The sequence below is a fragment of the Lissotriton vulgaris genome, unplaced genomic scaffold, assembly GCF_964263255.1.
Source record: "Lissotriton vulgaris unplaced genomic scaffold, aLisVul1.2 SCAFFOLD_6217, whole genome shotgun sequence".
NCBI classification, from domain to species: domain Eukaryota; kingdom Metazoa; phylum Chordata; class Amphibia; order Caudata; family Salamandridae; genus Lissotriton; species Lissotriton vulgaris.
In genome coordinates, this window is record NW_028244469.1 from 22724 (window position 1) to 44090 (window position 21367).

General features: G+C 51.4%; 5 protein-coding genes across 5 annotated transcripts; 1 reads left to right on the forward strand and 4 right to left on the reverse strand.

Moving 5' to 3' along the window:
• Nucleotides 1-14723: 14723 nt before the first annotated feature.
• LOC147667226 (histone H4) lies at nucleotides 14724-15117 on the reverse strand. The gene has a single exon (XM_086948833.1). The coding sequence runs from the start codon at nucleotides 15098-15100 to the stop codon at nucleotides 14789-14791; it is 312 nt and encodes a 103-aa protein (XP_086804959.1). The 5' UTR covers nucleotides 15101-15117; the 3' UTR covers nucleotides 14724-14788.
• A 1200-nt stretch (nucleotides 15118-16317) lies between these two features.
• Nucleotides 16318-16822, reverse strand: LOC147667227 (histone H2A type 2-C-like). Its single transcript, XM_086948834.1, has one exon. The coding sequence runs from the start codon at nucleotides 16772-16774 to the stop codon at nucleotides 16376-16378; it is 399 nt and encodes a 132-aa protein (XP_086804960.1). The 5' UTR covers nucleotides 16775-16822; the 3' UTR covers nucleotides 16318-16375.
• A 199-nt stretch (nucleotides 16823-17021) lies between these two features.
• Nucleotides 17022-17539, forward strand: LOC147667228 (histone H2B 1.2-like). Its single transcript, XM_086948835.1, has one exon. The coding sequence runs from the start codon at nucleotides 17110-17112 to the stop codon at nucleotides 17488-17490; it is 381 nt and encodes a 126-aa protein (XP_086804961.1). The 5' UTR covers nucleotides 17022-17109; the 3' UTR covers nucleotides 17491-17539.
• A 781-nt stretch (nucleotides 17540-18320) lies between these two features.
• LOC147667229 (histone H3) lies at nucleotides 18321-18823 on the reverse strand. Its single transcript, XM_086948836.1, has one exon. It carries the CDS (start codon nucleotides 18780-18782, stop codon nucleotides 18372-18374), a length of 411 nt encoding a protein of 136 aa, XP_086804962.1. The 5' UTR covers nucleotides 18783-18823; the 3' UTR covers nucleotides 18321-18371.
• An 800-nt stretch (nucleotides 18824-19623) lies between these two features.
• LOC147667230 (histone H1.01-like) lies at nucleotides 19624-20346 on the reverse strand. Its single transcript, XM_086948837.1, has one exon. The coding sequence runs from the start codon at nucleotides 20319-20321 to the stop codon at nucleotides 19674-19676; it is 648 nt and encodes a 215-aa protein (XP_086804963.1). The 5' UTR covers nucleotides 20322-20346; the 3' UTR covers nucleotides 19624-19673.
• Between the last annotated feature and the right edge of the window lie 1021 nt (nucleotides 20347-21367).

A 21367-nucleotide genomic window follows, 5' to 3' on the forward strand; every position in this document is an offset into this window, starting at 1 on the left:
GAAGGTACAACTTCATCCCCTTGAAGGTTAACGCCTCAAAATGTCACAAGTATCAGTAAAACTGGTGTCTGGATGCTGGAAGTAGGCCCAAGGCCTTGCAGGCCTTTTCCTGGCACTGCAAAGAAGTTAACTACACTTTGCAGAGTATATGAAGTGGTTTGTTTTCAAACCTCCATCTAGGGGTGAAATCTGAAATCTTACCCTGCGCGGAGCTCCATAACCCTGGGTAGAAGGTACAACTTGATCCCCTTGAAGCTTAACACCTCCAAATGTCACAAGATTCACTAAAACTGCTACCTGGAGGCTGGAGGTAGGCCCAAAGCCTTGCAGACCTTTCCCTGTAACTGTTCAGGGGTTAAATACACTCTGTTGTGTATGTGACTAGTTGGGTTTTCACACATCTAGGCAGGGGTGATACCTGCAATCTTACCCTGCGCGGAGCTCCATAACCCTGGGTAGAAGCGACAACTTCATCCCCTTGAAGCTTAACACTTCCAAATGTCACAAGTATCAGTAAAACTGGTGCCTAAATGCTGGAAGTAGGCCCAAGGCCTAGCAGGCCTTTTCCTGTTACAGCAAAGGAGTGACATACATTTTGCTGAGTATGTAAAGTGCTTTCTTTTCAAACGTGCAGCTAGGGGTGAAATCTGGAATCGTACCCCGTGCGGAGTTCCATAAACCTGGGTAGGAGGTACAACTTCATCCCCTTGAAGCTTAACACCTCCAAATGTCACAAGATTCATCAAAACTGGTGCCTGGATGCTGGAAGTAGTCCCAATGCCTTGCAGGACTTTTCCTGTAACTGCAAAGTAGTTAAATACACTTTGCTGAGAATGTGAAGTGCTTTGTTTTCAACCATCCAGCTAGGGGTGGAATCTGGAATCTTACCCTGCGCGGAGCTCCATAACCCTGGGTAGAAGGTACAACTTCATCCCCTTGAAGCTTAACACCTCCAAATGTCACAAGTATCAGTAAAACTGGTGCCTGGATGCTGGAAGTAGGCCCAAGGCCTTGCAGGCCTTTTCTTGGAACTGCAGAGGAGTTAAATACACTTTGCTGAGTATATGAAGTGCTTTGTTTTCAAACCTCCAGCTAGGGGTGTAATCTGGAATCTAACCCTGCGTGGAGCTCCATAACCCTGGGTAGAATGTACAACTTGATCCCCTTGAAGCTTAACACCTCCCAATGTCACAAGTATCAGTAAAACTGGTTCCTGGATGCTGGAAGTAGGCCCAAGGCCTTGCAGGCCTTTTCCTGGAACTGCAAAGGAGATAAATACACTTTGCTGAGTATGTGAAGTGCTTTATTTTCAAACATCCAGCTAGGGGTGATATCTGGATTCTTACCCTGCGCCGAGCTCCATAACCCTGGGTAGAATGTACAACTTCATCCCCTTGAAGCTTAACACCTCCAAATGTCACAAGATTCATCAAAACTGGTGCCTGGATGCTGGAAGTAGGCCCAAGGCCTTGCAGGCCTTTTCCTGGAACTGCAGAGGAGTTAAATACACTTTGCAGAGTATATGAAGTGCTTTGTTTTCAAACCTCCAGCTAGGGGTGTAATCTGGAATCTTACCCTGCGCGAAGCTCCATAACCCTGGGTAGAAGGTACAACTTAGTCCCCTTGAAGCTTAACACCTCCAAATGTCACAAGATTCATTAAAACTGCTGCCTGGATGCTGGAAGTAGTCCCAATGCCTTGCAGGACTTTTCCTGTAACTGCAAAGTAATTCAATACACTTTGCTGAGTATGTGAAGTGCTTTGTTTTCAAACATCCAGCTATGGGTGAAATCTGGAATCTTACCCTGCGCGGAGCTCCATAACCCTTGGTAGAAGGTACAACTTCATCCCCTTGAAGCTTAACCCCTCCAAATGTCACAAGATTCATTAAAACTGCTGCCTGGGGGCTAGAGGTAGGCCCAAGGCCTTGCAAACCTTTCCCTGTAACTGTAATTGGGTTAAATACACTGTGTGGTGTCAGTAATGTGTTGGGTGTTCACACATCCAGCTAGGGGTGTCATCTGAAATCTTACCCTGCGCGGAGCTCCATAACCCTGGGTAGAAGGTACAACTTCATCCCCTTGAAGCTTAACACCTCCAAATGTCACAAGTATCAGTAAAACTGGTGCCTGGATGCTGGAAGTAGGCCCAAGGCCTTGCAGGCCCTTTCTTGGAACTGCAGAGGAGTTAAATACACTTTGCTGAGTATATGAAGTGCTTTGTTTTCAAACCTCCAGCTAGGGGTGTAATCTGGAATCTAACCCTGCGTGGAGCTCCATAACCCTGGGTAGAATGTACAACTTGATCCCCTTGAAGCTTAACACCTCCCAATGTCACAAGTATCAGTAAAACTGGTTCCTGGATGCTGGAAGTAGGCCCAAGGCCTTGCAGGCCTTTTCCTGGAACTGCAAAGGAGATAAATACACTTTGCTGAGTATGTGAAGTGCTTTGTTTTCAAACATCCAGCTAGGGGTGATATCTGGATTCTTACCCTGCGCCGAGATCCATAACCCTGGGTAGAAGGTACAACTTCATCCCCTTGAAGCTTAACACCTCCAAATGTCACAAGATTCATCAAAACTGGTGCCTGGATGCTGGAAGTAGGCCCAAGGCCTTGCAGGCCTTTTCCTGGAACTGCAGAGGAGTTAAATACACTTTGCAGAGTATATGAAGTGCTTTGTTTTCAAACCTCCAGCTAGGGGTGTAATCTGGAATCTTACCCTGCGCGGAGCTCCATAACCCTGGGTAGAAGGTACAACTTAGTCCCCTTGAAGCTTAACACCTCCAAATGTCACAAGATTCATTAAAACTGCTGCCTGGATGCTGGAAGTAGTCCCAATGCCTTGCAGGACTTTTCCTGTAACTGCAAAGTAGTTAAATACACTTTGCTGAGTATGTGAAGTGCTTTGTTTTCAAACATCCAGCTATGGGTGAAATCTGGAATCTTACCCTGCGCGGAGCTCCATAACCCTGGGTAGAAGGTACAACGTCATCCCCTTGAAGCTTAACACCTCCAAATGTCACAAGATTCATTAGAACTGGTGCCTGGAGGCTGGAGGTAGGCCCAAGGCCTTGCAGACCTTTCCCTGTAACTGTACAGGGGTTAAATACACTTTGTGGTGTCTGAGGTGTGTTGGTTATTCACACATCCAGGCGGGGGTGATACCTGAAATCTTACCCTGCGCGGAGCTCCATAACCCTGGGTAGAAGGTACAACTTCATCCCCTTGAAGCTTAACACCTCCAAATGTCACAAGTATCAGTAAAACTGGTGCCTGGATGCTGGAAGTAGGCCCAAGGCCTTGCAGGCCTTTTCCTGTAACTGCAAAGGAGTTACATACACTTTGCTGAGTATGTCAAGTGCTTTGTTTTCATACCTCCATCTAGGGGTGAAATCTGAAATCTTACCCTGCGAGGAGCTCCATAACCCTGGGTAGAAGGTACAACTTCATCCGCTTGAAGCTTAACACCTCCAAATGTCACAAGTATCAGTAAAACTGGTGCCTGGATGCTGGAAGTAGGCCCAAGGCCTTGCAGGCCTTTTCCTGTAAGTGCAAAGGAGTTACATACACTTTGCTGAGTATGTCAAGTGCTTTGTTTTCATACCTCCATCTAGGGGTGAAATCTGAAATCTTACCCTGCGCGGAGCTCCATAACCCTGGGTAGAAGGTACAACTTCATCCCCTTGAAGCTTAACACCTCCAAATGTCACAAGATTCGCTAAAACGGCTGCCTGGAGGCTGGAGGTAGGCCCAAAGCCTTGCAGACCTTTCCCTGTAACTGTACAGGGGTTAAATACACTTTGTGGTGTCTTAGGTGTGTTGGTTATTCACACATCCAGGCAGGGGTGATACCTGAAATCTTACCCTGCGCGGAGCTCCGTAACCCTGGGTAGAAGGTACAACTTCATCCCCTTGAAGGTTAACGCCTCAAAATGTCACAAGTATCAGTAAAACTGGTGTCTGGATGCTGGAAGTAGGCCCAAGGCCTTGCAGACCTTTCCCTGTAACTGTACAGGGGTTAAATACACTTTGTGGTGTCTGAGGTGTGTTGGTTATTCACACATCCAGGCGGGGGTGATACCTGAAATCTTACCCTGCGCGGAGCTCCATAACCCTGGGTAGAAGGTACAACTTCATCCCCTTGAAGCTTAACACCTCCAAATGTCACAAGTATCAGTAAAACTGGTGCCTGGATGCTGGAAGTAGGCCCAAGGCCTTGCAGGCCTTTTCTTGGAACTGCAGAGGAGTTAAATACACTTTGCTGAGTATATGAAGTGCTTTGTTTTCAAACATCCAGCTAGGGGTGATATCTGGAATCTTACCCTGCGCGAAGCTCCATAACCCTGGGTAGAAGGTACAACTTAGTCCCCTTGAAGCTTAACACCTCCAAATGTCACAAGATTCATTAAAACTGCTGCCTGGATGCTGGAAGTAGTCCCAATGCCTTGCAGGACTTTTCCTGTAACTGCAAAGTAATTCAATACACTTTGCTGAGTATGTGAAGTGCTTTGTTTTCAAACATCCAGCTATGGGTGAAATCTGGAATCTTACCCTGCGCGGAGCTCCATAACCCTTGGTAGAAGGTACAACTTCATCCCCTTGAAGCTTAACCCCTCCAAATGTCACAAGATTCATTAAAACTGCTGCCTGGGGGCTAGAGGTAGGCCCAAGGCCTTGCAAACCTTTCCCTGTAACTGTAATTGGGTTAAATACACTGTGTGGTGTCAGTAATGTGTTGGGTGTTCACACATCCAGCTAGGGGTGTCATCTGAAATCTAACCCTGCGCGGAGCTCCATAACCCTCGGTAGAAGGTACAACTTCATCCCCTTGAAGCTTAACACCTCCAAATGTCACAAGATTCATCAAAACTGGTGCCTGGATGCTGGAAGTAGGCCCAAGGCCTTGCAGGCCTTTTCTTGGAACTGCAGAGGAGTTAAATACACTTTGCTGAGTATATGAAGTGCTTTGTTTTCAAACCTCCAGCTAGGGGTGTAATCTGGAATCTAACCCTGCGTGGAGCTCCATAACCCTGGGTAGAATGTACAACTTGATCCCCTTGAAGCTTAACACCTCCCAATGTCACAAGTATCAGTAAAACTGGTTCCTGGATGCTGGAAGTAGGCCCAAGGCCTTGCAGGCCTTTTCCTGGAACTGCAAAGGAGATAAATACACTTTGCTGAGTATGTGAAGTGCTTTGTTTTCAAACATCCAGCTAGGGGTGATATCTGGATTCTTACCCTGCGCCGAGATCCATAACCCTGGGTAGAAGGTACAACTTCATCCCCTTGAAGCTTAACACCTCCAAATGTCACAAGATTCATCAAAACTGGTGCCTGGATGCTGGAAGTAGGCCCAAGGCCTTGCAGGCCTTTTCCTGGAACTGCAGAGGAGTTAAATACACTTTGCAGAGTATATGAAGTGCTTTGTTTTCAAACCTCCAGCTAGGGGTGTAATCTGGAATCTTACCCTGCGCGGAGCTCCATAACCCTGGGTAGAAGGTACAACTTAGTCCCCTTGAAGCTTAACACCTCCAAATGTCACAAGATTCATTAAAACTGCTGCCTGGATGCTGGAAGTAGTCCCAATGCCTTGCAGGACTTTTCCTGTAACTGCAAAGTAGTTAAATACACTTTGCTGAGTATGTGAAGTGCTTTGTTTTCAAACATCCAGCTATGGGTGAAATCTGGAATCTTACCCTGCGCGGAGCTCCATAACCCTGGGTAGAAGGTACAACGTCATCCCCTTGAAGCTTAACACCTCCAAATGTCACAAGATTCATTAGAACTGGTGCCTGGAGGCTGGAGGTAGGCCCAAGGCCTTGCAGACCTTTCCCTGTAACTGTACAGGGGTTAAATACACTTTGTGGTGTCTGAGGTGTGTTGGTTATTCACACATCCAGGCGGGGGTGATACCTGAAATCTTACCCTGCGCGGAGCTCCATAACCCTGGGTAGAAGGTACAACTTCATCCCCTTGAAGCTTAACACCTCCAAATGTCACAAGTATCAGTAAAACTGGTGCCTGGATGCTGGAAGTAGGCCCAAGGCCTTGCAGGCCTTTTCCTGTAACTGCAAAGGAGTTACATACACTTTGCTGAGTATGTCAAGTGCTTTGTTTTCATACCTCCATCTAGGGGTGAAATCTGAAATCTTACCCTGCGAGGAGCTCCATAACCCTGGGTAGAAGGTACAACTTCATCCGCTTGAAGCTTAACACCTCCAAATGTCACAAGTATCAGTAAAACTGGTGCCTGGATGCTGGAAGTAGGCCCAAGGCCTTGCAGGCCTTTTCCTGTAAGTGCAAAGGAGTTACATACACTTTGCTGAGTATGTCAAGTGCTTTGTTTTCATACCTCCATCTAGGGGTGAAATCTGAAATCTTACCCTGCGCGGAGCTCCATAACCCTGGGTAGAAGGTACAACTTCATCCCCTTGAAGCTTAACACCTCCAAATGTCACAAGATTCGCTAAAACGGCTGCCTGGAGGCTGGAGGTAGGCCCAAAGCCTTGCAGACCTTTCCCTGTAACTGTACAGGGGTTAAATACACTTTGTGGTGTCTTAGGTGTGTTGGTTATTCACACATCCAGGCAGGGGTGATACCTGAAATCTTACCCTGCGCGGAGCTCCGTAACCCTGGGTAGAAGGTACAACTTCATCCCCTTGAAGGTTAACGCCTCAAAATGTCACAAGTATCAGTAAAACTGGTGTCTGGATGCTGGAAGTAGGCCCAAGGCCTTGCAGGCCTTTTCCTGGCACTGCAAAGAAGTTAACTACACTTTGCAGAGTATATGAAGTGGTTTGTTTTCAAACCTCCATCTAGGGGTGAAATCTGAAATCTTACCCTGCGCGGAGCTCCATAACCCTGGGTAGAAGGTACAACTTGATCCCCTTGAAGCTTAACACCTCCAAATGTCACAAGATTCACTAAAACTGCTACCTGGAGGCTGGAGGTAGGCCCAAAGCCTTGCAGACCTTTCCCTGTAACTGTTCAGGGGTTAAATACACTCTGTTGTGTATGTGACTAGTTGGGTTTTCACACATCTAGGCAGGGGTGATACCTGCAATCTTACCCTGCGCGGAGCTCCATAACCCTGGGTAGAAGCGACAACTTCATCCCCTTGAAGCTTAACACTTCCAAATGTCACAAGTATCAGTAAAACTGGTGCCTAAATGCTGGAAGTAGGCCCAAGGCCTAGCAGGCCTTTTCCTGTTACAGCAAAGGAGTGACATACATTTTGCTGAGTATGTAAAGTGCTTTCTTTTCAAACGTGCAGCTAGGGGTGAAATCTGGAATCGTACCCCGTGCGGAGTTCCATAAACCTGGGTAGGAGGTACAACTTCATCCCCTTGAAGCTTAACACCTCCAAATGTCACAAGATTCATCAAAACTGGTGCCTGGATGCTGGAAGTAGTCCCAATGCCTTGCAGGACTTTTCCTGTAACTGCAAAGTAGTTAAATACACTTTGCTGAGAATGTGAAGTGCTTTGTTTTCAACCATCCAGCTAGGGGTGGAATCTGGAATCTTACCCTGCGCGGAGCTCCATAACCCTGGGTAGAAGGTACAACGTCATCCCCTTGAAGCTTAACACCTCCAAATGTCACAAGATTCATTAGAACTGGTGCCTGGAGGCTGGAGGTAGGCCCAAGGCCTTGCAGACCTTTCCCTGTAACTGTACAGGGGTTAAATACACTTTGTGGTGTCTGAGGTGTGTTGGTTATTCACACATCCAGGCGGGGGTGATACCTGAAATCTTACCCTGCGCGGAGCTCCATAACCCTGGGTAGAAGGTACAACTTCATCCCCTTGAAGCTTAACACCTCCAAATGTCACAAGTATCAGTAAAACTGGTGCCTGGATGCTGGAAGTAGGCCCAAGGCCTTGCAGGCCTTTTCTTGGAACTGCAGAGGAGTTAAATACACTTTGCTGAGTATATGAAGTGCTTTGTTTTCAAACATCCAGCTAGGGGTGATATCTGGATTCTTACCCTGCGCCGAGCTCCATAACCCTGGGTAGAAGGTACAACTTCATCCCCTTGAAGCTTAACACCTCCAAATGTCACAAGATTCATCAAAACTGGTGCCTGGATGCTGGAAGTAGGCCCAAGGCCTTGCAGGCCTTTTCCTGGAACTGCAGAGGAGTTAAATACACTTTGCAGAGTATATGAAGTGCTTTGTTTTCAAACCTCCAGCTAGGGGTGTAATCTGGAATCTTACCCTGCGCGAAGCTCCATAACCCTGGGTAGAAGGTACAACTTAGTCCCCTTGAAGCTTAACACCTCCAAATGTCACAAGATTCATTAAAACTGCTGCCTGGATGCTGGAAGTAGTCCCAATGCCTTGCAGGACTTTTCCTGTAACTGCAAAGTAATTCAATACACTTTGCTGAGTATGTGAAGTGCTTTGTTTTCAAACATCCAGCTATGGGTGAAATCTGGAATCTTACCCTGCGCGGAGCTCCATAACCCTTGGTAGAAGGTACAACTTCATCCCCTTGAAGCTTAACCCCTCCAAATGTCACAAGATTCATTAAAACTGCTGCCTGGGGGCTAGAGGTAGGCCCAAGGCCTTGCAAACCTTTCCCTGTAACTGTAATTGGGTTAAATACACTGTGTGGTGTCAGTAATGTGTTGGGTGTTCACACATCCAGCTAGGGGTGTCATCTGAAATCTAACCCTGCGCGGAGCTCCATAACCCTCGGTAGAAGGTACAACTTCATCCCCTTGAAGCTTAACACCTCCAAATGTCACAAGATTCATCAAAACTGGTGCCTGGATGCTGGAAGTAGGCCCAAGGCCTTGCAGGCCTTTTCTTGGAACTGCAGAGGAGTTAAATACACTTTGCTGAGTATATGAAGTGCTTTGTTTTCAAACCTCCAGCTAGGGGTGTAATCTGGAATCTAACCCTGCGTGGAGCTCCATAACCCTGGGTAGAATGTACAACTTGATCCCCTTGAAGCTTAACACCTCCCAATGTCACAAGTATCAGTAAAACTGGTTCCTGGATGCTGGAAGTAGGCCCAAGGCCTTGCAGGCCTTTTCCTGGAACTGCAAAGGAGATAAATACACTTTGCTGAGTATGTGAAGTGCTTTGTTTTCAAACATCCAGCTAGGGGTGATATCTGGATTCTTACCCTGCGCCGAGATCCATAACCCTGGGTAGAAGGTACAACTTCATCCCCTTGAAGCTTAACACCTCCAAATGTCACAAGATTCATCAAAACTGGTGCCTGGATGCTGGAAGTAGGCCCAAGGCCTTGCAGGCCTTTTCCTGGAACTGCAGAGGAGTTAAATACACTTTGCAGAGTATATGAAGTGCTTTGTTTTCAAACCTCCAGCTAGGGGTGTAATCTGGAATCTTACCCTGCGCGGAGCTCCATAACCCTGGGTAGAAGGTACAACTTAGTCCCCTTGAAGCTTAACACCTCCAAATGTCACAAGATTCATTAAAACTGCTGCCTGGATGCTGGAAGTAGTCCCAATGCCTTGCAGGACTTTTCCTGTAACTGCAAAGTAGTTAAATACACTTTGCTGAGTATGTGAAGTGCTTTGTTTTCAAACATCCAGCTATGGGTGAAATCTGGAATCTTACCCTGCGCGGAGCTCCATAACCCTGGGTAGAAGGTACAACGTCATCCCCTTGAAGCTTAACACCTCCAAATGTCACAAGATTCATTAGAACTGGTGCCTGGAGGCTGGAGGTAGGCCCAAGGCCTTGCAGACCTTTCCCTGTAACTGTACAGGGGTTAAATACACTTTGTGGTGTCTGAGGTGTGTTGGTTATTCACACATCCAGGCGGGGGTGATACCTGAAATCTTACCCTGCGCGGAGCTCCATAACCCTGGGTAGAAGGTACAACTTCATCCCCTTGAAGCTTAACACCTCCAAATGTCACAAGTATCAGTAAAACTGGTGCCTGGATGCTGGAAGTAGGCCCAAGGCCTTGCAGGCCTTTTCCTGTAACTGCAAAGGAGTTACATACACTTTGCTGAGTATGTCAAGTGCTTTGTTTTCATACCTCCATCTAGGGGTGAAATCTGAAATCTTACCCTGCGAGGAGCTCCATAACCCTGGGTAGAAGGTACAACTTCATCCGCTTGAAGCTTAACACCTCCAAATGTCACAAGTATCAGTAAAACTGGTGCCTGGATGCTGGAAGTAGGCCCAAGGCCTTGCAGGCCTTTTCCTGTAAGTGCAAAGGAGTTACATACACTTTGCTGAGTATGTCAAGTGCTTTGTTTTCATACCTCCATCTAGGGGTGAAATCTGAAATCTTACCCTGCGCGGAGCTCCATAACCCTGGGTAGAAGGTACAACTTCATCCCCTTGAAGCTTAACACCTCCAAATGTCACAAGATTCGCTAAAACGGCTGCCTGGAGGCTGGAGGTAGGCCCAAAGCCTTGCAGACCTTTCCCTGTAACTGTACAGGGGTTAAATACACTTTGTGGTGTCTGAGGTGTGTTGGTTATTCACACATCCAGGCAGGGGTGATACCTGAAATCTTACCCTGCGCGGAGCTCCGTAACCCTGGGTAGAAGGTACAACTTCATCCCCTTGAAGGTTAACACCTCAAAATGTCACAAGTATCAGTAAAACTGGTGTCTGGATGCTGGAAGTAGGCCCAAGGCCTTGCAGGCCTTTTCCTGGCACTGCAAAGAAGTTAACTACACTTTGCAGAGTATATGAAGTGGTTTGTTTTCAAACCTCCATCTAGGGGTGAAATCTGAAATCTTACCCTGCGCGGAGCTCCATAACCCTGGGTAGAAGGTACAACTTGATCCCCTTGAAGCTTAACACCTCCAAATGTCACAAGATTCACTAAAACTGCTACCTGGAGGCTGGAGGTAGGCCCAAAGCCTTGCAGACCTTTCCTTGTAACTGTTCAGGGGTTAAATACACTCTGTTGTGTATGTGACTAGTTGGGTTTTCACACATCTAGGCAGGGGTGATACCTGCAATCTTACCTTGCGCGGAGCTCCATAACCCTGGGTAGAAGCGACAACTTCATCCCCTTGAAGCTTAACACTTCCAAATGTCACAAGTATCAGTAAAACTGGTGCCTAAATGCTGGAAGTAGGCCCAAGGCCTAGCAGGCCTTTTCCTGTTACAGCAAAGGAGTGACATACATTTTGCTGAGTATGTAAAGTGCTTTCTTTTCAAACGTGCAGCTAGGGGTGAAATCTGGAATCGTACCCCGTGCGGAGTTCCATAAACCTGGGTAGGAGGTACAACTTCATCCCCTTGAAGCTTAACACCTCCAAATGTCACAAGTATCAGTAAAACTGGTGCCTGGATGCTGCAAGTAGGCCCAAGGCCTTGCAGGCCTTTTCCTGTTACTGCAAAGGAGTTACATACACTTTGCTGAGTATGTAAAGTGCTTTGTTTTCATACCTCCATCTAGGGGTGACAACTGAAATCTTACCCTGCGCGGAGCTCCATAACCCTGGGTAGAAGGTACAACGTCATCCCCTTGAAGCTTAACACCTCCAAATGTCACAAGATTCATTAGAACTGGTGCCTGGAGGCTGGAGGTAGGCCCAAGGCCTTGCAGACCTTTCCCTGTAACTGTACAGGGGTTAAATACACTTTGTGGTGTCTGAGGTGTGTTGGTTATTCACACATCCAGGCGGGGGTGATACCTGAAATCTTACCCTGCGCGGAGCTCCATAACCCTGGGTAGAAGGTACAACTTCATCCCCTTGAAGCTTAACACCTCCAAATGTCACAAGTATCAGTAAAACTGGTGCCTGGATGCTGGAAGTAGGCCCAAGGCCTTGCAGGCCTTTTCCTGTAACTGCAAAGGAGTTACATACACTTTGCTGAGTATGTCAAGTGCTTTGTTTTCATACCTCCATCTAGGGGTGAAATCTGAAATCTTACCCTGCGAGGAGCTCCATAACCCTGGGTAGAAGGTACAACTTCATCCGCTTGAAGCTTAACACCTCCAAATGTCACAAGTATCAGTAAAACTGGTGCCTGGATGCTGGAAGTAGGCCCAAGGCCTTGCAGGCCTTTTCCTGTAAGTGCAAAGGAGTTACATACACTTTGCTGAGTATGTCAAGTGCTTTGTTTTCATACCTCCATCTAGGGGTGAAATCTGAAATCTTACCCTGCGCGGAGCTCCATAACCCTGGGTAGAAGGTACAACTTCATCCCCTTGAAGCTTAACACCTCCAAATGTCACAAGATTCGCTAAAACGGCTGCCTGGAGGCTGGAGGTAGGCCCAAAGCCTTGCAGACCTTTCCCTGTAACTGTACAGGGGTTAAATACACTTTGTGGTGTCTTAGGTGTGTTGGTTATTCACACATCCAGGCAGGGGTGATACCTGAAATCTTACCCTGCGCGGAGCTCCGTAACCCTGGGTAGAAGGTACAACTTCATCCCCTTGAAGGTTAACGCCTCAAAATGTCACAAGTATCAGTAAAACTGGTGTCTGGATGCTGGAAGTAGGCCCAAGGCCTTGCAGGCCTTTTCCTGGCACTGCAAAGAAGTTAACTACACTTTGCAGAGTATATGAAGTGGTTTGTTTTCAAACCTCCATCTAGGGGTGAAATCTGAAATCTTACCCTGCGCGGAGCTCCATAACCCTGGGTAGAAGGTACAACTTGATCCCCTTGAAGCTTAACACCTCCAAATGTCACAAGATTCACTAAAACTGCTACCTGGAGGCTGGAGGTAGGCCCAAAGCCTTGCAGACCTTTCCCTGTAACTGTTCAGGGGTTAAATACACTCTGTTGTGTATGTGACTAGTTGGGTTTTCACACATCTAGGCAGGGGTGATACCTGCAATCTTACCCTGCGCGGAGCTCCATAACCCTGGGTAGAAGCGACAACTTCATCCCCTTGAAGCTTAACACTTCCAAATGTCACAAGTATCAGTAAAACTGGTGCCTAAATGCTGGAAGTAGGCCCAAGGCCTAGCAGGCCTTTCCCTGTTACAGCAAAGGAGTGACATACATTTTGCTGAGTATGTAAAGTGCTTTCTTTTCAAACGTGCAGCTAGGGGTGAAATCTGGAATCGTACCCCGTGCGGAGTTCCATAAACCTGGGTAGGAGGTACAACTTCATCCCCTTGAAGCTTAACACCTCCAAATGTCACAAGATTCATCAAAACTGGTGCCTGGAGGCTGGAAGTAGTCCCAATGCCTTGAAGGATTTGAGGGAAGTGTTTTACTTCTCCGCCTCCTCCCAAGGGGAAAACCTGCGATCTCCCCCTGTGCGTAGTTCCATAGCCCTGGGTAGAAGGAGCAACTGTATCCCTTTGAAGATTACCACCTCCAAATGTTACATGTATCAGAAATAAAATGGTGCCTGGAGGTTAGAAATAGGCCAAAGGCTTTGCAGGCCTTTCCTGATAATGCAAAGGGGTGAAATACACTTCATTGGGCATGTGGGAGTCCGAATCAGAGCTCACCAGCCCTGGGTAGGAAAAGTGACTTTGTCCCCTTGAACCTAAAGAGTTAGTATAAAATTAATTTAAAAAAAAAAAAATGTTTTTTTCTGCTTACCTCCAGCTAAGGGGGAAAACCGGAAATTTTACCCGGATCGGAGCTCCATAGCCTCGGGTAGAAACAGTGACTTTGTCCCCTTGAACCTAGAGAGTTGGTAAAAAAAAATGTTTATTATATATAGTTATAAAAAAGCAATACAATAAAAATGTGCATATATAGTTTTTTTTGGGGGGGGGGCCGACCTCCAGCTAAGGGGGAAAACCGGAAATGTTACCCGGATCGGAGCTCCATAGCCTCGGGTAGAAACAGTGACTTTGTCCCCTTGAACCTAGAGAGTTAGTAAAAAAAAAAAATATATGTTTATTATATATAGTTTAAAAAAAAGCAATACAATAAAAATGTGTATATATAGTTTTTTTTTTTTTTGGGCCGACCTCCAGCTAAGAGGGAAAGCAGGAAATTTTACCCGAATCGGAGCTCCCCAGCCCTGGGTACAAGTAGTGCCATGGTCCCCTTGAACCAAACTGCCCACAAAGGAGGGGGAAAAAAACGGAAACGGGTGCTTAAAGACCCACAGGGGCCCGTAAACGGTCATGATGGTTCGCCAAAAAAATTAGGATCCCACACCCACTTCCTATGGGCCGGCATGGGAACACTACTTTATGGAGTATTAAGCCCCCACGGAGTGGGGGCTTACAGCGCCCGGACGGGAGACAAAGTTGGAGTAAGCGCGGCCGTTCCGCCGCCCGGCCATCTGGTCGCTCGGCACACTGGGCCATCTGGTCACCGCACGATGGTGCGACCAGATGGCCCACTGAGCTGTGCGACCAGATGGCCCACTGAGCTTGGCGACCAGATGGCCGGGCGGCGGAACGGCCGCGCTACCTCCAACTTTGTTCCTCTTCCATGTTAAGCTGTAAGCCCCAAGGGGGCTTAATAGTCGGGAAACGGCAGGCCCATAGGGCCCAGGGCCGGGCTAAACCCACCGTAGGTCCGCGGGCAAGGGCTCCATGATGGCGAGCCCCTGGGCCGGGCTAACCCTGCCTTATCTCCCCAGGATAACGGGCCCCTGGGGCGGGCTAAACACGCCTTGGGTACCCAGTCCAGTGCTCCATGGTGGCGGGGGCTGAACCCGCCTTCCATAGCAGAGTGGCTGCGGAGCGAATCCCCGGGTTCCTCCCTCCTCCCCTCCCGGCCGAGTGTGGGCCTAGCTAGCAGCCCTGCGCTGCGGGAATAATAGTTCATAGACCCAGCTCTCACAAGACATGGTGGTCGGCCCTTAAAAGAGCCTTTGGGTTGTTTTTTCTTTTTTTTATTCCGTGGGCAAGTCGAGTGTTTAACCGCCGAATCCGTAGAGGGTGCGGCCCTGGCGCTTCAGGGCATAAACCACATCCATGGCGGTGACGGTCTTCCTCTTGGCGTGCTCGGTGTAGGTGACGGCGTCCCGAATCACGTTCTCCAAGAAAACCTTCAGCACTCCGCGGGTCTCCTCGTAGATGAGGCCGGAGATGCGCTTGACTCCGCCACGGCGCGCCAGGCGGCGAATGGCCGGCTTGGTGATGCCCTGGATGTTGTCCCGGAGCACCTTGCGGTGCCTCTTGGCGCCGCCTTTGCCGAGCCCCTTCCCTCCTTTGCCGCGTCCAGACATGTTCTCCTCTCGGTGCTGTGAGCAGAAGTGATAGCTCCAGCCCCGCACCGGCTCGTTATATGGAGGAGAGCGGACCTGCGCGGGAGCTCCAAGCGCCCGCCCCTGTGAGGCGGGAGAGCCCGAGCCCGGCCGCGGCCCGCCCTCTGCAGGGAGCGGGGGCTGGAGAGGCCGTTGCCGTTTGAAAAAGAGCGGGCTCCCAGCCCGCCTTTGTTATGGCGGGCTGGCTCAGCAGCTGCCGCCAGTGCACAGATCACAGTGAAACACACGCACACGCCTCCCTTCCCGGCCCCCACTTGTGACCGCAGCCCGCCTAACCCTCTCGTTCCGTGCCCCCCTCCCAATATGAACAGAAGCCTCGGACATGTTCCAATGGAGTCCACACCGGCTCCACCCCGCTGTGTGACACCGCCTGCAACCCCGTAAAACCGTCCACGTCTCGCGCCCAAGGCACCTCCCTTCCCGACCCCCACTTGTGACCGCAGCCCGCCTAACCCTCTCGTTCGGTGCCCCCTCCCAATATGAACCGAAGCCTCGGACTTGTTTCAATGGAGCCCACACCGGCACCACCCCGCTGTGTGACACCGCCTGCAATCCCGTAACACTGTCCAAGTCTCGCGCCCAAGGCACCTCTTTTCCCGGCCCCCACTTGTGACCGCGGCCCGCCTAACCCTCTCGTTCCGTGCCCCTCCCAATATGAACAGATGCTTAGGACATGTTTCAATGGAGCCCACACCGGCTCCTCCCCGCTGTGTGTGACTGCCTGCAACCCCGTAACACTGTCCACGTCTCGCGCCCAAGGCACCTCTCTTCCCGGCCCCTACTTGTGACCGCGGCCCGCCTAACCCTCTCTTTCGGCGCCCCCTCCCAATATGAACAGAAGCCTCGGACATGTTTAATGGAGCCCAACACACGTTAAAGGCCTCACCGGCACCACCCCGCTGTGTTTGGCCGCCTGCAATCCCGTAACGGTCCCCATCTCGCGCCCGGTTGTGGCGTCTGCCCCAAAAAGATGCCAAATAAATATAGGATTTTTATTAGAAAAACATTATGGATATCGGACTCGAAGCTGGGCTTTGGGGACGGGGGCAACATTTATATGCAGGGCCGAGGGCTTGGACTGTGTCCCACCTATGAAGCGACGGCGCGGGCGCTGCCGCATCTATGAAGCCGCCAGAGTAACACCTCGGCACGGATACGCTCTTTGATGGAGTCTGTGGATGGCCCTGAAAAGAGCCTTTGTGTTTAGGGTGTGTTTCCACGGGGGTCTGCGGGCCTTTACTTGCTTGCTTTGCCCTGTGCCTTGTGGCTCTCGGTTTTCTTGGGCAGCAGCACGGCCTGGATGTTGGGCAGGACTCCTCCCTGGGCGATGGTGACTCGGCCCAGCAGCTTGTTCAGCTCCTCGTCGTTGCGGATGGCCAGCTGGAGGTGTCTGGGGATGATGCGGGTCTTCTTGTTGTCCCGGGCGGCGTTGCCAGCCAGCTCCAGGATCTCGGCGGTCAGGTACTCCAGCACTGCAGCCAGGTAGACGGGGGCACCAGCGCCCACCCTCTCGGCGTAGCTTCCCTTCCGGAGCAGCCTGTGCACACGGCCCACGGGGAACTGGAGCCCGGCCCTGGAAGAGCGTGTCTTGGCCTTGGCGCGGGCCTTTCCTCCTTGCTTTCCGCGTCCAGACATGGCGATCGATCTAGGGGCTCAGTCACACAACAGCGAGAATGATACTGCTCTTCCTGCTGGACTCCGGTGATATAAAGACTTCGGGAGCGTCTGATTGGTTGACAGCTAGTCGCTGATAGTACTTCTCATTGGAGGGAGGCGAGCTTCTGTTTAGCCAATCAGAGTCCCAGAACCGCATCACACTAGGAAGTGGGGGCCCGGCCTACGCCTGCCAATGAGAAGGGAGAGCCTGCCAATGAGAGGCTGCTTTGCACGCCCAGGCTATAAATACAAGTGCCGGGCGCTTAGACTTTATTTCTCTCGGCTCCACAGCACGCGGTGAAAGATACTCGACCATGCCTGAACCAGCCAAGTCCGCGCCGGCTCCCAAGAAGGGCTCCAAGAAAGCGCTCTCCAAGCCGCCTAAGAAGGACGGGAAGAAGCGCAAGAGGAGCAGGAAGGAAAGCTATGCCATCTACATTTACAAAGTGATGAAGCAGGTGCACCCGGACACCGGCATCTCCTCCAAGGCCATGGGCATCATGAACTCCTTCGTGAACGACATCTTTGAGCGCATCGCTTCAGAGTCTTCCAAACTGGCCCTCTACAACTCGCGGCGCACCATCACCTCACGGGAGATCCAGACCGCAGTCCGCCTTCTGCTGCCCGGAGAGCTGGCCAAGCACGCCGTGTCGGAGGGCACCAAGGCCGTCACCAAGTACACCAGCGCCAAGTAAGGCTTCCAGGCGCACCTCAACGAACACAACGGCTCTTTTAAGGGCCAACCACTTCCTCCCCTAAGAGCTAATGTAACTCTGGTATGACAGAAGAATATGTGTTTTTAATAGGGGTAATGTTGAGCGCAGAAAGCGCCGCTCTCCCGGGGTTTGCTGCACACCGAGGGACGCTGGAGCAGGCAGCCCGTTTTGCCCCTTTCAATAAACATGTCTATATGAATGAGCCCTCTTTGGGACCAAGTGCCACCCATGCACTGTAATGTAACGATGTTAAATAAACCTGCTGGCAATTCACACAGCTACTCCCGGGCAATTTGCTTTCCATGTTATGGGCGAGCAGCTTTAATGTGTGCTTGTTTAATTAACGTTGTGTTTGAATTTCCAGACCCAGGGGAACGGCTACACATGAACCCCATGTACCGGGAGCACAGATGCCTCATAGCGCTGGCTGGTGACCAGCGGATCCCTGCCTCCATTAAATGACGGGCACATTGACGAGGTGTTTTGTGCACTGTGAAGACGGAAGGCACTGGTCACCCCCAGAGCCTGTATAAGTTGCCCAGTACTCGTGGTACTCTCAGAACCCGATGTACCGGGAGCACAGATGCCCAAAAGCGGTGGCTTGTGACCCGCGGATCCCTACCACAACCCTCTACCCAAACAACGCTTCAAATGAAGGGCACGTGGAAGAGGTGTTTGTGCACTGTGGACACAGAGTGCTCTGGTTTCCCCAGAAGCGGTATAAGTTGCCCGGTGCTCGTGGTATTGACAGCCCCTCCTCCCTAACCTGTAGACCATGGCAGATAAGAGAAGCTCAAAGGTGACAGGGTGGTGGCCCTTAAAAGAGCCGTTGTGGTGGTTGTTCGGGTCGGTCTGTCCCCTTAGGCCCTCTCGCCTCGGATGCGGCGGGCCAGCTGGATGTCCTTGGGCATGATGGTCACCCTCTTGGCGTGGATGGCGCACAGGTTGGTGTCCTCGAAGAGCCCGACCAGGTAGGCCTCGCTGGCCTCCTGCAGGGCCATGACGGCGGAGCTCTGGAAGCGCAGGTCGGTCTTGAAGTCCTGGGCGATCTCCCTCACCAAGCGCTGGAAGGGCAGCTTGCGGATGAGGAGCTCGGTGGACTTCTGGTAGCGGCGGATCTCGCGGAGAGCCACGGTGCCGGGCCGGTAGCGGTGAGGCTTCTTGACTCCCCCGGTGGCAGGCGCGCTCTTGCGGGCTGCCTTGGTGGCCAGCTGCTTGCGGGGCGCTTTGCCGCCGGTGGACTTGCGGGCTGTCTGCTTGGTGCGGGCCATGGCGGGAGCGGTCTCTCTCAGCGACGAGCGAGGAAGAATGGCGTCTACTGGGGAAAGAGCTCTATTTATGCCCTCACAGACGGAGGGCTGCTCTGGTTGGCTGAAGAGACCGCCCCACGTTCGAAAATAGCCCGCGGAGTGCAACGATTGGTTACTGAACGGGAGGCTGCAGCCTAGCTGTCCAATGAGCTGTGGATAAAAGAGAAGCCTCCGGTTGGATGACGTGAGTTGGAGCCGGAGCCCGCGCCTCGGCCAGCCTTTGTCTCCGTGTCCGTCCATCCACCTGTAGTCACGCCGACGACTCGACCCCGGTCCCCCGGGAGAGGAGCCCGAGATGTCATAAGCACACTGCCCTTATCACCCTGGAACACTCCCCCCGTTACCTGCGCTCGAGTCTGCCCGGGGACAGTGAAAGCACCAACACACACACACACGTTTATAATAAACCCCGGTCTTATGACTCCCAGACCCCCTTCTTACCCGCCCCTGCTCACCCTGGAACACTCCCCCGTTACCTACTGCTCGATTGAAAGGGCACAATCGTCTGCTTTATGCAGACACTATTTCGAGTCTGCCCGGGTACAGTGAAAGCACCGAGACACACACGTTATTGCACATGTATTATAAACGGAGGTCTTATAACTCCCAGACCCCCTTATTGTCTATGTTATACCGATTTCAATCCACGCAGCACCGAAAGACCCGTTTATATGGCCAAGATCACACGCGGCACTCGCGCGTGGAAAGGTGCGCTATGGATGCATTGTGCGGTTTATTTTTGAGAAGTGGGGCATTGGGTGGGTGCAAAGGTGGGGATGAACACGCTCTCTGCTAGACAGGGTGGTGGCCCTTAAAAGAGCCGTTGTGTTTGCAGTGTCTCGGTGCAAGCCCTTACTTCTTCTTGGGCGCTGCCTTTTTGGGCTTCGCTGCTTTGGGCTTGGCTGCCTTGGGTTTGACTACCTTGGCAGGGCTTTTCTTGGCTACTTTGGGCTTCGCCGCCTTGGCTTTCGCTGGGCTCTTGGCAGCCTTCTTGGCGGGGGCAGCCTTGGGCTTCTTGGGGCTCTTGGCTGCCGCTGGCTTCTTGACCTTCTTCGGGCTCTTCTTGACCCCCGCGGGAGCCTTTTTGGGCTTCTTGGCTGCAGGGGCTGCTTTCTTGGCCGCTGGCTTCTTGGTCTTGGAGGCTGACTTCTTGGCCGCCTTCTTACCTTCCAGCTGCTTCTTATTCACCTTGAAGGATCCGGAGGCCCCGGTGCCCTTCAGCTGGGCTAGGGCCCCTTTGCTGACCAGGCTCTTGAGGGAGACCTTGACGCGGCTCTTGTTCTTGTCCGCATCGTAGCCGGCGGCGGTCAGCGCCTTCTTCAAGGCCACCAGGGAGACTCCCTTCCTCTCGGCCGAGGCGGTCACGCACTTCAGGATCAGATCGGACACGCTGGGACCGGAAGGCTTCTTGGCCTTGGAGGCCCCCGCTGCTTTCTTCTGCTTCTTCTTGGGGGCGACCTCAGCGGGAGGAGCCGCGGCGGCTGGAGCGGTTTCTGCCATTGCTATGCAAGTCTCGACGCTGACGCTGTCACAGAACAGAAATGTACCTCCCCGGCCCGAGCCCCGTGCATATATAGGGAGGAGCCAGCCCCTGATTGGTCCCGAGGAGAGAGGGCTGTGCGAGGCGCGCTCGGCTCTCTGCTCCGAGCTGACTTTTGTGTTTCCTACCATCGGAGTTTCAAAGTTTTAAAACACAATCCGTTAAACACACGCTCCCATGCACACATGAAAGGAAGCCCAGCTTCAGCCCCTTCCCGTGCCCGCCCCCGTTTCAGCCGACCCCGTCCTCAGAGGCTTGCAATCCGCCGTGAATCTCTGCCCTCCCCCGGTGGCTGACGCCTCCGTGACCGGAATCCCGGGCTCCGGGACCCTTTTCCCCGGTCCACCCTCGCGCTCTGAGGCCGGGAGCGGCGGCCCGCGGGCGGGAGGGGCCTCCTGCAGGGAGCGGGCCAAGTGGCGTCACCATGGGGCTCCGGGGGCCGCGGGGAGCGCCTCCTGCACCGGGCCGAAGTAACACAGGGCTCCGCCGGCCGAGCGCGGGGAGCGGAGACAACGCCAGGGAGACCCGGCCCGGGGGTCAGGGGGGGCCCTCGCCGCGCGCCTGCACCCTCGGCTGTGGCACCCAAGGCTCGGGGGCAGCCGGGGGGACTTTCACAAGCAGCGGGGCACGGTCCGGCATCAAGACTCACGGGCATCACAAGGCGGCTGCGCGCTGGTAGCTTCACATGCACATACATGCCAACATTTCAGAAGAGCAAAGAGGGAGATTAAAAAAAAAATCGGGAGATTGGGGCCTTGAATCGGGTTACTGGCATGTATGGCTATGGACTTTTGAAGTGTGCTGCTTCAGGATTTGACATTTGAAACACAAATACACGTTTTCTCATACCTTTCAGAACCAAGGAGCGCAATGGCAGGCAGAGAGAGTGTGATGCAAGAGTTGTGCACTGGCCGGGCAGGTTGCTGGCAGTGCATGTTACCCCCCCCCCCCCCCCCCACCCCACCCCACCCCCCCCCCCCACTCCCGTGGCTAAAACAGCTTCCCT